Genomic DNA, 13,320 nt, shown 5'->3' with positions numbered 1-13,320 from the left:
AATTTCTGTCCTAACCGATGCACATGCCCTAAGAACCTTTTACTTGTACCACACTCTTAACTGCAATGGCCGCCTCTACAATGGCTCTCTCCTCTCCAGCTTTGGCTGGAAAGGCCGTTAAGCTATCTCCCGCGGCCTCTGAAGTTTTTGGAACTGGCCGAGTCACCATGCGCAAAGCCTCCAAACCTACAGGTCCATCCGGCAGCCCATGGTACGGATCCGACCGAGTCAAGTACTTGGGTCCGTTCTCCGGCGAGCCACCAAGCTACCTCACTGGAGAGTTCCCCGGTGACTATGGATGGGACACCGCCGGTCTATCCGCTGACCCAGAGACCTTTGCAAGGAACCGCGAGCTAGAAGTTATTCACAGCAGATGGGCAATGCTCGGAGCCCTAGGATGCGTTTTCCCTGAGCTATTGTCTCGGAACGGAGTGAAGTTTGGAGAAGCGGTTTGGTTTAAGGCCGGTTCACAGATCTTCAGCGACGGAGGATTGGACTACTTGGGCAACCCGAGCTTGGTCCATGCTCAGAGCATCTTAGCCATTTGGGCTACTCAAGTGATCCTCATGGGAGCTGTCGAAGGCTACAGAGTCGCCGGAGATGGTCCGTTGGGAGAAGCAGAGGACTTACTTTACCCAGGTGGCAGCTTCGACCCATTGGGACTCGCTACTGACCCCGAGGCTTTCGCGGAGTTGAAGGTGAAGGAGCTCAAGAACGGAAGGTTGGCTATGTTCTCTATGTTTGGATTCTTTGTTCAAGCCATTGTCACCGGAAAGGGGCCATTGGAGAACCTCGCTGACCACTTGGCTGATCCAGTCAACAACAACGCATGGGCCTTCGCCACCAACTTCGTCCCCGGAAAGTGAATTTAGTTTGTGATCGAGTTGTGTGTCTCTGGTTTGTTGAAACTTGAAAATATGATGCTGATTTTATCTCTTGTAAATTACCTTGTAAGTGTGAATTATTTAAGAAGCTTTATGATATTGATGGACCAGTCACTTACTACTGTGCAACAGCATACTCTGACCTAATTCATTGATCTTACATTACATTTCATTAATTGTAAGAAAATTGTCAAAGACTTTGATAATGTGATTCGGAGTCTTGAAAGCATTTGAGGTCTCATGGTCAACCTTTAAAGGTGACTATACTCATAAGTCATACATCATGTTGAGGTAATATCCTCACAAACCTTTGGTCCTCATGTCCTCAGTGTGTCTTTTTAAGGGTAATATGTAACTCTATTATCTTTTCAAAACATATTCGACGTCTCTTTGAGATTTGAGGAATACAATAGTAGGATATCAGTTTCTTTTCTTCCACTTGCTCCGAAAGGTTAGATAATAGAGATTTTATTGGTTTTCCTCCTAATCAGAAAAACTGGTTCACTTTATAAATTTCAATGGATTTACTCTTTTTTTTTTTTCTACGCACAATGGATTTACTTTCTTTTGAAAAATTGTAGTAAAATAGCCCAAACTAGTATCATATAATTTAAAACTTCGATCAACTTGATATTTAAAAAATAATATCAGTACTACATTCATAGAAGTTCTATCAAATCTATCTTTCTAGTTTGTAAAATTTCTTCGAAATTATAGATTTGTAAAATCTCAAAGTAATATATTACTTTAGCCCTAACAAAGCTGCGGTCCACAACCTTTTTTTTTTTCTTGAATACAACAATGATATTAAGACAAACCAATTCACACGTTCACTTGGTCATCCTCCTATTATTAATTCGAAAGTACATTAGGCAAAATAACATATTATTTATAAGATTTACATAATTAAATATTTGTCATTTGAATAAATATTAAAATTTGAAGTTACTATTTGTAATATTCAAAAATATATTAAAATAATTATAAAAGAAATTAGCATTTATAATTTAAATATTCTAGATGCTTTTAACTTGCTAAAAAAATAATTATTAAAAAATTGTTCCGCGATTTACCGCGGGATTCTAACATTAAAAAAGAGTCCACAAAAAAAAAATCAATACAAAGAATAACGACCAGAATATAATAAAAATTGTAAATTTGAATTTCTTTCAATTACATATAAAAAAAAACTAATTAGCTGTCAATTAAAACAAAAAGAATTTCTTTCTAAATTTATGACATTCTATTCTTTATAAGGTAATGAATCCCATATTTTGTCTATGTTTTGAAGGGCCATGGTTGAAGGTCCATGGATGTTTGAATACACAATTAGAAACTATTCGATAGTAAGAAAAAAATTGAAAATTTTTAAATATTCTTGAATGCTTTGAATATACAATTAGAAACTATTCAATGCACATATAAGGTAATTCAAGATTTTCAATTAAAACTTGCTAAAAATGCATTCTTGTGTATTCTACTCCTCCATTACTCTATATATGATACTCTTGTTAGGCTCCACGAAAATTCTTCACCTCCATTACAAGATCAAGTCACAAAATCTTCTTCTTCACCAACGTATTCACTTTCTTTCACAGCCAAAAAAAAAAAAAAAGTCTCTCTCTCCCTTTATTCTTACCGTTTAACAAACAAATGGGTCGGAGAAAGATCAAGATGGAGATGGTTCAAGACATGAACACAAGACAGGTTACCTTTTCAAAACGGAGGACTGGTTTGTTCAAGAAGGCGAGCGAGTTAGCCACGCTGTGCAACGCTGAGATAGGTATTGTTGTCTTTTCACCAGGGGGCAAGCCTTTCTCCTACGGGAAACCGGATCTTGATTCTGTTGCAGAGCGATTCTTGAGGGAATATGATGATGATGATGATTCAGATAGTGGCGATGAACAAGGAAGAGGTCGTACTAGACCTAAACTGAAGAAGATGAGTGAACGTCTTGATAAGCTCAACCTAGAGATTGAAGCTGAGAAGAAACGAGGCGAAAAGGCTCAGGAGAAGCTTGAATCTGCTGGGGATGGGAGATTCAAGAAGTCCATCGAGGCGCTTACTCTCGAGGAACTCAATGAATACAAAGACAAGCTCGAGACAGTCCATGATAGGATCGAAGGTGACGCCAGTCGCATTCAGGCTTCGTCTAGTCTCGTAATTCTCTCCAACGATAAATCATAAGTAGAGCGACTTGTTTAAAGTTACATTCTATTTTTGTAGCAGCCTACAGATGTTACTAACATGAAAGATATTGTTGGTGTAAAGTTCTCGTCATCTCTTCTATGGGGTGTGACTTTCGATTTGATATCAAATGATTGTAACAGAGAAAATCGAAAAGTACCTGCGAATTTGTCTGTATTAATCTCAAGTGTACTTATCAAAACTTGAACATCTTTTTCAAGAAACAGATTAGTTTTCATTGATTTCCAAGTGTAGTCCACATAAGAACGAGTATCAGGGAATGGTCTCAACGAAACAGAAACTTCTAAATGTCAAATATACAAACCACCCATCCTAGAAGAAGGCTTAGAACAATGTTTTCTAATAACTAAAAACTAATCTATTAAGAATAATCTGAGTCAGTCTCTGATTCATCGTGTTCACCTAATTCCTGCATAAATAAACAGTAAAATGAAAAGCTCAGTCTGATGTTTGAGTTTGACCACCGCATCAAAATGGGATACTGAGGTGAATAAATATTAACCAAAAACATAAGGTAAATGAATCATGGGTACCATTCTCTTGTTATATTCTGTCATTTCTCGGTGAAACTCTTCCCTCTTCACAGTGGCTATATCATAATACTTTACCTTTTCCTACAAAACAGTAGAGGAACAAACAATCTATGAATAAAAAACTTCGATCCAGTCTCAACCAGCTAAACATCATTCGAGTAGCAAGAAGAAAAAGAATGAGATATTTGATATTGTTCGCCAAAAGAAGAAGAAAAATACAGAGTGTGAATTGCAATATGGCAACAGCCGACCCAGATCAGAAGCATATCTAAACCTCTATATACTCTAAACATGTAATCATTACTTATCCTCACAATATTTCAGATTCCATTTCCATGCATTCACATATCATTCTAACAAATGTTATTGAGGAAACTCTTAGAGGATGACAGAGAGCTAAGTATGTTGGCAAACTCCAAGAGACAATAAAGTATCTGGGACACAAGAGCAAAACCTATGTTACCTCGTATGTCATTGTTTTCCATTTCTCTCCACATGTCTTCCCAATCTGAATATTATAACAGATTCAGCAACCGAACCAAAGTGAATATTATCATATCAATTTTTTACTTTTGAATACAAGAAAGTAATTCTTTACAACCTCGCGCATGCACTTGACCTCCGGATTCTGCTCTTGATATTGCTTCCGGAAATCCTCCCTATGGAACCAAAAACATAACGCAGTATGAGGAAAATGCATACAACATATGTTTCTTTGTATGTTTTCTAAGCGTAACACATAACAACAACACAAGTAATCTCATCCTAAAGACCAGTGGCAAAAATTCACAGACAAACTTCCCCTTAAGAGAGGACTCCCTGGAAGTTCAGCTGAGCTTAAAATCTAATAGACAACACAATTTGCAATCATATGAGTACCTACAAGAAATAAAAGAAAGCAGTGGGAGGTTTCTTAGGCATCTTGGAACGAAGTTTAACAGGTTTCTTCTTCTGGCTTATACTTGGCTTTCTCAAAGGCTTAAGTCTCAGTCTTTTAGACCTTCTCACACTTTCACTTGACTTCACAGCTAACTCTACGTTCCTGTAAAACAAAATTCACAACGCAAATTAATAAAAGTCTAACATCCATCCTCTCACCCTAATTCTTCTCACCCTAATAGCATAAAGCTCACAAATTTCATCTCAGTTTGATCCAAATTCCCTACCTAATCACTTAATCAGTAATCACAAGAGAGACTAAGCAGAACCCTTAAACCCTAAACAGAGGAATCAAAGCAGAACCAGGTAAAAACCAAAACTTTGTTTCTGTAACCTATACCTACGCCATACAAGAAACTTACCGAGTAGATCCTCCACTGCACGACGGAGACAAAGGCCGCGATAACCCTGAATTGGGAGCTTTCTTCGTCATTTTCTCTCTCTTTCTCGGAATCGAACGTTCGCTTCGCTGCTGCCTCTTGGGGGAGGGGGTTTTCCGTAATTGTGTATGTGACAAATATGCTATGTGGCCTAATCTAATCAACAAAAAAAAGCAAAGAATAAAAAATTTCACAATTTAACAAAGTTAACGTTTGTGGTGGGGAGAACAACACATTCGATGGCAACATCTTTGCTTCTCAGACATTCCTCAGCTGTCTTCTTCTCTCAGTCTTCTCGCTTCTTCACCAAGAACAACTCTTTTCGTTCCTTCACTTCCATCAAGGTTTGATTTTTTTTCAATACCGTCTCATTCTCTATGTATTTGCTAGAATCTTGTATTTGGTTCATGATATCCCCAATTCTGTAATTGGCTTTGCTTTGTGTGTGTCTCAGATGGAAAGAGGTGAAGCAAGTAAAGAAGAAGTTAAGACAAAGAAAGTGTTTGTCGCTGGAGCTACTGGAAATACCGGGAAGAGGATTGTGGAGCAGTTGTTGTCCCGTGGCTTTGCCGTCAAAGCTGGTGTTCGTGACGTAGAGAAGGCTAAATCATCTTTCAAAGAGGACCCTTCTCTTCAGATCGTATGTTCTTGGTCTCTTAATCCGATGTTTTCTCGTTGTCAAGTCTCTCACACAACTGCTCTGTGATTTCTCTTCTAGGTTAGAGCAGACGTGACAGAAGGTCCTGAGAAGCTAGCTGAAGCTATAGGTGATGATTCTCAGGCTGTGATTTGTGCTACAGGGTTTCGTCCCGGGTTTGATATATTCACTCCTTGGAAAGTCGATAACTTCGGGACAGTGAATCTTGTGGATGCTTGCCGTAAACAAGGAGTGGAAAGGTTTGTTCTTATAAGCTCAATCTTGGTGAATGGAGCTGCAATGGGACAGATACTGAACCCTGCTTACATCTTCCTTAACCTCTTTGGACTAACTCTGGTCGCTAAGCTTCAAGCTGAGAAGTATATTAAAAGCTCTGGCATCAACTATACTATAGTCAGACCCGGTGGTCTTAAAAACGATCCTCCAACTGGCAATGTTGTCATGGAGCCAGAGGTAAAAGACAGTCTTGATCTTTGTTTCATTTGTTGTTGTGCTAGAACTGATAAAGATCTGACCTTTGATTTTTGTAGGATACTATGTATGAAGGGAGCATATCCAGAGACCTGGTCGCAGAAGTTGCTGTGGAAGCTTTGCTTAACGAGGAATCATCTTTCAAGGTTGTGGAGATAGTTGCTCGTGCTGAAGCTCCAAAACGCTCCTATAAAGATCTCTTTGCCTCTGTTAAAGGACGTTAACTAGAATACAAATCAATCATACTATGTAATGAGTCTCATGCTCAAAACCTTTATTTCTCTTATGTCTTGAGTACAACAAACAGATACAATTGCGCATAAACCGAGTTCAAGACAAAATGAGAGAGTTCCATTCAGATTTATTCAGATTTATGTCTTATCCATTTTGGGTCTTAAGAACTCATCACTGGCGCTTCTTCCCGGTTGCATGTTCCCATGAGTGCATGACATGGTTCACGATTTCCTCGACCCCAAGCCCATGTTTCACCTGGAAATGTTTAGTAATCGAAGATGACTCCTTTGTAAGTGATTAAACCTATTTCTGAAGATGGCTAACCTGAGCAAAGACAAATGGCCCTCCATCACGCATGCGTAGCGCATCCCTTTCCATAACAGATAAGTCAGCCCCAACAGCTGCTGCAAGGTCTGTCTTGTTTATCACCTGCAGTTGGAAAAAACAACAAGAGATTCCTTCACACTACTATTGACTTCAAACAAGTATGTAATATTAAGAGTTGAAGCAGCATAAGTGCACCAGAAGATCAGCTTGAGTGATTCCAGGGCCACCTTTACGGGGTATTTTATCACCAGCGGATACATCGATGATGTAGATGATATAGTCAGCAAGTTCTCTGCTGAAATTAGCAGCTAAGTTATCTGCAAAGACAACACTAATCCTATTGAATCTCATTGAATCTTTTGGGATAAAGAAACTTACATAAGGAACAGATAAAATATCAAGAACTGAGAAAACAAAAGCAGGTAAAAGAAATGAAACCTCACCTCCACCGGATTCACAAAGAAGCAAATCAGCTTTGAATAAGTTAGATAACTCCTCAAGAGGACCCAAGTTGATACTGATATCTTCACGGATGGCAGCGTGTGGACATCCACCGGTTTCAACAGCTCTAATCCTTTCCTCAGGAAGAGCTCCATTCTTCACCAGAAACTCACCATCCTCTTTCGTAAATATATCATTTGTCACCTACACCATTGTCAACATCAACATCTTTGTTTTTGGAGATCAAGGAAACAATCTCACTAATAAATCAGAAGATTTGCAGCTGATAGTAATACTCACAGCAGCAAGACTATATTTGTCTCTCAAGAATCTACAAAGAGCAAGCATCAATGCCGTTTTCCTGAGTGAACAAAACCAAAAACTCCAATAAACATTTAGACAAAAAGGCTGACACTTTTGTGCAAAACATGACAAATTTGTGATCCATCTAAAAACAATATCATAGATTCAATAGTTTAACCAAGAGAGATTGTTATTTGTTATGATACCAAATCACAAAATCAAGCAGTCAATCTGAAAACATTACCCAGTGCCAACGGGACCGCCAATACCGACGGTAAAAGCTCTCTCAGAGAAGTTACGGTCGTTAAGGGGAGGAGCCCGGCGACTGAAGTAGCCAGGAGAGTAGATTGGTTCGTGTGAGTGCGGTGCAAGTCCATCGTGGCTATGGAACACCCTTCCGTCCTTACCCACCCACGACGTCTTCCCATCGCCGCCATCTGATTTGCTACTTGACACAAGTTATAAACAGATTAGGGGGGAATAAATCGAATGAAAGATCAAAACTTTACAGATAAAATCAATGAAAGACACGAACTCGTGGCCTTGCTCATGACTGTGATGATGATGGTGGTCGTGTGATGCCATTGCCGAGAGACTTGAATCTTCTTGTGGCTGCTGTGTTGACTCCAGATTGAAAGGAGATGCTTTTCTCTGTCGCTTACTGAAACGTAACGTTTTACACAGCAATCGTATTTATACGTATTCTGATACTAAGTTTGTAATTCTGTATCACATTCACAGAACAGAGAACTCAAAAATCTTTTGCTTTATAGGACTTTAGTTATAGTTTTCAGAGTAAAGAGCACAACATAGGAAATAAGGAACAAGGATATTTCATAAGCAAAAAACAAGGAACCATAATAAAATCCAGACAAAGTCGAGTTGAGAGTTTCATGAGTAGGCCTAACATATTGATAAACAAAAATATCCGAGAAACAAATCCAAAACGACAAAGAGCATAACTTCAACATCGATTCCAACCCAAAAAAGAGTCAATCTGAGACGGCTTCTACATGAACAAGTTGGGCTTGTTGGCCTTGTAAGTCGTCTTCAGCTTCCTGCTTGGTGGTCTAACCTTGCGGAACACCAATGGGAACTTGATCTTACTGTTGTGGAACTGTTTAGTGCTCTCTCTCTTGCACAGCTTGGCGGGGACAGTTGCTGTCTTAATGATCTGGATGCAAGGGAATCTGACACGGTGACGAGAAGCCATCTCAGTGTACATCTGTTCCACAGCTCCGTTAAGAGTGGTGTCACGGTACTCCTTGTACATGTTGTGGTATCCAGTTCTGCTCTGGTACCTCAACCAAATACCGAAGTTCTTGATTGTTGTCGGGTTCTTCTCATAGATCTGTGAAAAACAATTTGGTTACAGCTCACATCAGTCAAAAGGAGGCACATGGGGAAATAAAACTATCAAATTCCATCAGAAAACATGACATTGAGACAAATTGCAAGTCCAAAAAGGAAGAGACTTTAGAGAATCTAAACATTCTCAAGACAATATAAAGTAAACCTAATAAACAAAGAGTCCAAATCCGAATCAGGAATCAGGCTATTTGATTGTTCAGAAGCTCAAGTATTGTATAACTTGCCAGGTGAAACAAAGACACAAATGCAAGGATATTGAAACGAAACCTAAACGACTAGATAAATCAAAACCCTAGTGTTCTAATCCGGACAAAGGAATCAACTTGATACGTTTCAAAGACAGTGAGGTATAACGATAATAATGAGATCCTTATCATTTCAGCGATGAGACAGTAAGAGTACCTCGTTGATGGCGAGCATCTGACCATTACTCTTCTTGACCTTCTTCAGCTTCCTCAAGAAATACCAAAACTTGGACTTAGCACGGACCTCGTTAGTGGCCCAGAGCTTCATCCGGTAAATCTTAGGCTGCACATCCTTCTCAGTCGGGAGAGCTCTTCCGACAACCTGGTACTGGTGAAACTGCAAAAGGGAAAAAAAATACAAGGGCTTAGATTAAACAGATCCTTCGAATGGTGACATTGAAATCAAGAAGGGATCAAAGAGAGAGAGCTTACCCTGAAAAGACCCATTTTGCCTCGTCTCGAGCTGTAGAAATCTCTCAACCAAATGAAAGCGGCTAGGGTTCTTGTAGTTTATAAATGTGCGAGCATCTGCAAAAACCCTAAATTCTTTTATTGTAATCATAAAGCCCATTGGGCTCACTATTTTAGACCATTATGTCTTAACTTAAACCCATCCGAATTTTGATATCCCAGCCTCTTCTGAAAGCTTTAGTTGCTAGTAAACTTCAAAAAAAAAAAAAAAAAACTTTTATCTGGCTATCTAGTTTACTGTCAAATTTATGTGTCAAACTGTCAATGAATACACAAATTTGTTCTCATCACTAAATTATTTTTTCAATGATACTAAGTATAACTTTAGAGTCATAAATCTGTTTTTCACTATAAAAAAAAATTGTTTGATAAAATATTTTACATAATTTTGAAACTAGTAATTGTTTGATTTTGAATAATATTTTTTCTTTTTTTAGAAAAAAAGGACCACAACAAATTTCTTGATTTAGATCCATATTTTTTTGTTCGTCCGGCCTTCAATCATTACTCAACTAAGACATGCCGCCACTAGTGAAGATTGTCGATGACAAAAGGATACATGATTAAAATGTACTGTTTAATCAATTATATATGGACTATGGTCAACCAATACCTATATAAGCATAATTATATCAAAAAAAATTCGACAAGAAATCAATAATAGATTCTTCAAAAATCGTCTTCATATGTCAACATCTTCATTTATATTCTTTTTAAGTTTAGAAATCTTCTCAACTGTTACGTGCTTCCCCTACACTACACACATTTGTGTTACACTACACACATTTGTCAAAAACAACAAACACAAATGTGTGTAGTAGCAAATGTTAATTTGTCTTAATGATAGTATTAAAAAAAATTATAACAAATTAATCTACATAATATATATAATTAAATAGTTATAGAGTGTAATATCAAAGACTACACATGTCTTCTATATGCTCTCGGGCTGTATATAATATATTATGTCTATTTTGTGCATCTTAATGGTACTGAGGATGTGTTTAAATTTCGAACGTATAACTTTGGTTTTCATGTCGTCATGTGGATTGTACCACTAGGCGCCATTGTTATTTATTTCAACCGAAATATATGACAATGACCTAACATACACGAAACACGTTTTTTAACTTCACTGGGACCAAACAAAGATAAGATAGATCTGATGGCATCAACAACGACATCTCTCCATCTCAAATTCAGCAACAAAGACTGTACCACTCTAAGGGAAATATCCAGGAGATATACATCACGATCACGAACATTGAAAACAAATCACACTCTTGAGTACGTACTTGACTTTGTCACCAATAATTATTTTTAGAATTTAAACAAATTCAAGGAGAGAGGTTGGGGTACGTTGCGACTCGCTTAGTCAAGAAGACCGTGCACCCGTCCTTTGGCGATATCGTGGGGCAGTATATGATGTCATCGCAGCCGTCCGATCGAAGCCTCTTGAAATCAAACAAAGACGAGAACATTGCTATGAAGAGTACCAAGTGGTTCAATGCGTAACGCTGGCCCACGCACTGGTGCGCACCCCATCCAAAAGCTAGATAGTTACGTTTGAACACCTGATCCTCTTGCCTTGCCTCGCTAAACCGGTCCGGATCGAACCGGTTCGGTTCAGTAAACCCTTGAAACGAGGAGTCAAAAACTGAGGGAAACACAATTGTACCTTTTGGGATAGTGTACGATTCCGTGAGAGGGAAATCATTAATAGCAATGTGTGGCACCATAGTTGCCGGTGGCCTGTATCTCACCACCTCACGCGCCACAGCACGCGTGTACTTCATCTCGGCGAGCTGATCGGCCGTGATTAGCTTCCCGGACTCAGGCGACCAAATCTTGACCACTTCCTCTCTCACTTTGCTTAACACTTCCTGGTCCGATTCAAGAAACGCCACCGCCCAAAGGAGTGATGACGTGGAAGCATCTTGCGCGGCAAAGAGAAAATCGAAGAGCAAACCGCCGATGGCTTCGTCTTCCGAGTGAACCGGCGGCGGATTCCCGGACTCTATCTCCGTGACGATTGCATGCATCCAAAAATCGATTAAGCATGTCGGCTCCTCCCCTTTCGCCATCCTCGTTTTGGATTTTCCGGCGCATGAGGCTAGTGTCTCTTCCAGGTTCATCACCGCCTGGCGAGCCTTGCTGAACGCGAAGCCAGGGAGGTTGATTGGGAGCGCCATTGATCCGACATTGAACAGATTATAATCAGTACGGAACGTGTTCCTAGCTTCTTTGTCAAGGTAGGGTCCGACAAAAACAGTTTGAGAAGTTTCAAGATTGAGTTCACGGATAAGATCTCGCATGGACACCGGCTTAGATCCACCGGAGAAACTTTCCTCCCACTGTCGTAGATGACGGAGCATAACTAATTGTTGGAGATCAGAGTAGGTTGCGAGTGCCTTGGGGGTGAAGTTAGGAGCAAGGTGACGGCGAACGGTTTTGTGATCCTCACCAAACAAGTAGATGAGGCTATGATCACCGAAGAGCTGTTTGCCAAAAGGATGTCCAAGAGGGTGGAATGCATCAAGACGAACGTTGGAGAAGATTTGATGGGAAAGCTCAGTGTCTCTGATGTAGATGATGAATTTTCCTATGAGGTAGTTGGCAGAGAGGCCACGCGAAGTGCCCGCCGTGTCAGATTGCTTGTACCAGAAGGAAGTCGGGTCACGGACGAGTGAAACTGCGTTTCCGATGATCGGAGGGACAAAGAGAGGGCCAGGGAGGTTACGTTTCTTGACAAGGTAAGAGAGTTGCTCGATGAGAAAGAGGAGAAGTAACGCAGAGACTAAGTATGGTGCGAGAGAGGCAAATATGGAAACCGAGAGAGCCATCTTTTGTCTGTTTTCTACTTATCAGAGCTTCTCTTAAGGGCTTCTGCTCTGCATTTGAGTTTTTTTTTGTGTATAGAATAACAATATGTATAGGCTACATAAAAGCTATGAATTGCTACAACTGTTCGTAATTTGTCAATACGTGAAAATATATGTGACTGGTGTCGGACAGTCACAAGCTCTCTATATTTCAATATTATAATAATGTATATGCATGCTCTAAATAATTGTGGAGGAGCTGCGGTTATAAATTGCAAGTTTTTAGTTGAAACGTAACTGACGATCGAGACGAAACACTTGTTTATATATACCCATATTCTCTTATCTTATCATATGCTTTATGCTCTCGTGTCAATCCTGCCGAAATGCATGCATGCATGCGTTATATGTCAAATTCAAATTTTTGTTTCCGTCCATGAAATGGATGTTAAGAACTTAAGATCACATTATTACTGATATCATGTTATAAAGAAGAAAAAACGTGTGAGTAAACAAAATTAAGAAATATTAATTAGGTGTATATGATGAAAACCAAACTAGTTAAATGACTTAATGTAATATGATAGAGGTCATATACTCATATTTTATTAAATAGCGGAGCTTTGGATGTATGTTTGGCAAAATTGTGCTGCTTATTGAGACTACGTTACCACTTCTTCTTTTTTATTTTTTTTCCTCTTTCCAATTTGGGATGCGTGCCCTTTCGTTCGAAGTCTTGGTCATTAGCACTGTACTGTCCTGTGCATGAATGCGTATCCACGAGTCACTTATTGACAAGCAGAAATCCGTATAATATCATATCAATTATTATTCACAATCCGTCTCAGTTAATTAATTTAACGAATCCTTACTTTCCAATTCATGAGCTTCACGATCAAACGGTATATCAATTAGAGCTAGAATTAATTTATCACCCATGATCCATCATAATATATAGTTTAAATCACCATGAGAAAAGAATCTCAATCTTTTCTAGTCAAAACATTGTAAGTTTGTAACGCTCTTTTTCGAA

At 39.1% G+C, this 13,320-nt stretch overlaps 7 protein-coding genes across 7 annotated transcripts; 3 read left to right on the top strand and 4 right to left on the bottom strand.

The window, feature by feature from the left end:
• LOC104786117 (chlorophyll a-b binding protein 1, chloroplastic) lies at positions 44-1,013 on the top strand. Its single transcript, XM_010511449.2, has one exon. The coding sequence runs from the start codon at positions 66-68 to the stop codon at positions 864-866; it is 801 nt and encodes a 266-aa protein (XP_010509751.1). The 5' UTR covers positions 44-65; the 3' UTR covers positions 867-1,013.
• LOC104786116 (agamous-like MADS-box protein AGL29) lies at positions 2,500-3,107 on the top strand. Its single transcript, XM_010511448.1, has one exon. It carries the CDS (start codon positions 2,538-2,540, stop codon positions 3,069-3,071), a length of 534 nt encoding a protein of 177 aa, XP_010509750.1. The 5' UTR covers positions 2,500-2,537; the 3' UTR covers positions 3,072-3,107.
• Positions 3,284-5,101, bottom strand: LOC104786115 (high mobility group B protein 14-like). Its single transcript, XM_010511447.2, has 6 exons — positions 4,927-5,101; positions 4,509-4,667; positions 4,227-4,284; positions 4,089-4,133; positions 3,626-3,706; positions 3,284-3,501 (listed from the first exon to the last, which is right to left on the bottom strand). The coding sequence occupies exons 1-6, from the start codon at positions 4,995-4,997 to the stop codon at positions 3,454-3,456; spliced, it is 462 nt and encodes a 153-aa protein (XP_010509749.1). The 5' UTR covers positions 4,998-5,101; the 3' UTR covers positions 3,284-3,453.
• LOC104786113 (uncharacterized protein At2g34460, chloroplastic) lies at positions 5,142-6,431 on the top strand. The gene is made up of 4 exons (XM_010511445.2): positions 5,142-5,288; positions 5,399-5,584; positions 5,663-6,055; positions 6,133-6,431. The coding sequence occupies exons 1-4, from the start codon at positions 5,184-5,186 to the stop codon at positions 6,295-6,297; spliced, it is 849 nt and encodes a 282-aa protein (XP_010509747.1). The 5' UTR covers positions 5,142-5,183; the 3' UTR covers positions 6,298-6,431.
• LOC104786114 (urease accessory protein G) lies at positions 6,317-8,099 on the bottom strand. Its single transcript, XM_010511446.1, has 7 exons — positions 7,914-8,099; positions 7,623-7,823; positions 7,376-7,436; positions 7,078-7,279; positions 6,830-6,951; positions 6,632-6,736; positions 6,317-6,562 (listed from the first exon to the last, which is right to left on the bottom strand). The coding sequence occupies exons 1-7, from the start codon at positions 7,961-7,963 to the stop codon at positions 6,479-6,481; spliced, it is 825 nt and encodes a 274-aa protein (XP_010509748.1). The 5' UTR covers positions 7,964-8,099; the 3' UTR covers positions 6,317-6,478.
• LOC104786112 (60S ribosomal protein L18a-2) lies at positions 8,196-9,530 on the bottom strand. Its single transcript, XM_010511443.2, has 3 exons — positions 9,427-9,530; positions 9,152-9,331; positions 8,196-8,729 (listed from the first exon to the last, which is right to left on the bottom strand). The coding sequence occupies exons 1-3, from the start codon at positions 9,439-9,441 to the stop codon at positions 8,388-8,390; spliced, it is 537 nt and encodes a 178-aa protein (XP_010509745.1). The 5' UTR covers positions 9,442-9,530; the 3' UTR covers positions 8,196-8,387.
• Positions 10,559-12,519, bottom strand: LOC104786111 (cytochrome P450 710A2-like). Its single transcript, XM_010511442.2, has one exon. The coding sequence runs from the start codon at positions 12,306-12,308 to the stop codon at positions 10,803-10,805; it is 1,506 nt and encodes a 501-aa protein (XP_010509744.1). The 5' UTR covers positions 12,309-12,519; the 3' UTR covers positions 10,559-10,802.

This window comes from Camelina sativa, chromosome 5 (genome assembly GCF_000633955.1).
Source record: "Camelina sativa cultivar DH55 chromosome 5, Cs, whole genome shotgun sequence".
In the NCBI taxonomy this organism is placed as follows: domain Eukaryota; kingdom Viridiplantae; phylum Streptophyta; class Magnoliopsida; order Brassicales; family Brassicaceae; genus Camelina; species Camelina sativa.
This window is presented reverse-complemented; position numbering and strand designations above follow the sequence as displayed.

Coding starts and splice junctions, on each gene's coding strand:
- LOC104786117 (XM_010511449.2), top strand. CDS start 66: ATGGCCGCCTCTACAATGGCTCTCTCCTCTCCAGCTTTGGCTGGAAAG.
- LOC104786116 (XM_010511448.1), top strand. CDS start 2,538: ATGGGTCGGAGAAAGATCAAGATGGAGATGGTTCAAGACATGAACACA.
- LOC104786115 (XM_010511447.2), bottom strand. CDS start 4,997: ATGACGAAGAAAGCTCCCAATTCAGGGTTATCGCGGCCTTTGTCTCCG. Junction 4,668..4,926: donor TGCAGTGGAGGATCTACTCG/GTAAGTTTCTTG, acceptor TTTGTTTTACAG/GAACGTAGAGTTAGCTGTGA. Junction 4,134..4,226: donor AGGTCAAGTGCATGCGCGAG/GTTGTAAAGAAT, acceptor TATAATATTCAG/ATTGGGAAGACATGTGGAGA.
- LOC104786113 (XM_010511445.2), top strand. CDS start 5,184: ATGGCAACATCTTTGCTTCTCAGACATTCCTCAGCTGTCTTCTTCTCT. Junction 5,585..5,662: donor AGGACCCTTCTCTTCAGATC/GTATGTTCTTGG, acceptor TTTCTCTTCTAG/GTTAGAGCAGACGTGACAGA. Junction 6,056..6,132: donor ATGTTGTCATGGAGCCAGAG/GTAAAAGACAGT, acceptor TGATTTTTGTAG/GATACTATGTATGAAGGGAG.
- LOC104786114 (XM_010511446.1), bottom strand. CDS start 7,963: ATGGCATCACACGACCACCATCATCATCACAGTCATGAGCAAGGCCAC. Junction 7,824..7,913: donor AGTCATGAGCAAGGCCACGA/GTTCGTGTCTTT, acceptor TGTGTCAAGTAG/CAAATCAGATGGCGGCGATG. Junction 6,737..6,829: donor TCACTCAAGCTGATCTTCTG/GTGCACTTATGC, acceptor TTCCAACTGCAG/GTGATAAACAAGACAGACCT.
- LOC104786112 (XM_010511443.2), bottom strand. Junction 8,730..9,151: donor AGATGCTCGCCATCAACGAG/GTACTCTTACTG, acceptor TGTTTTTCACAG/ATCTATGAGAAGAACCCGAC.
- LOC104786111 (XM_010511442.2), bottom strand. CDS start 12,308: ATGGCTCTCTCGGTTTCCATATTTGCCTCTCTCGCACCATACTTAGTC.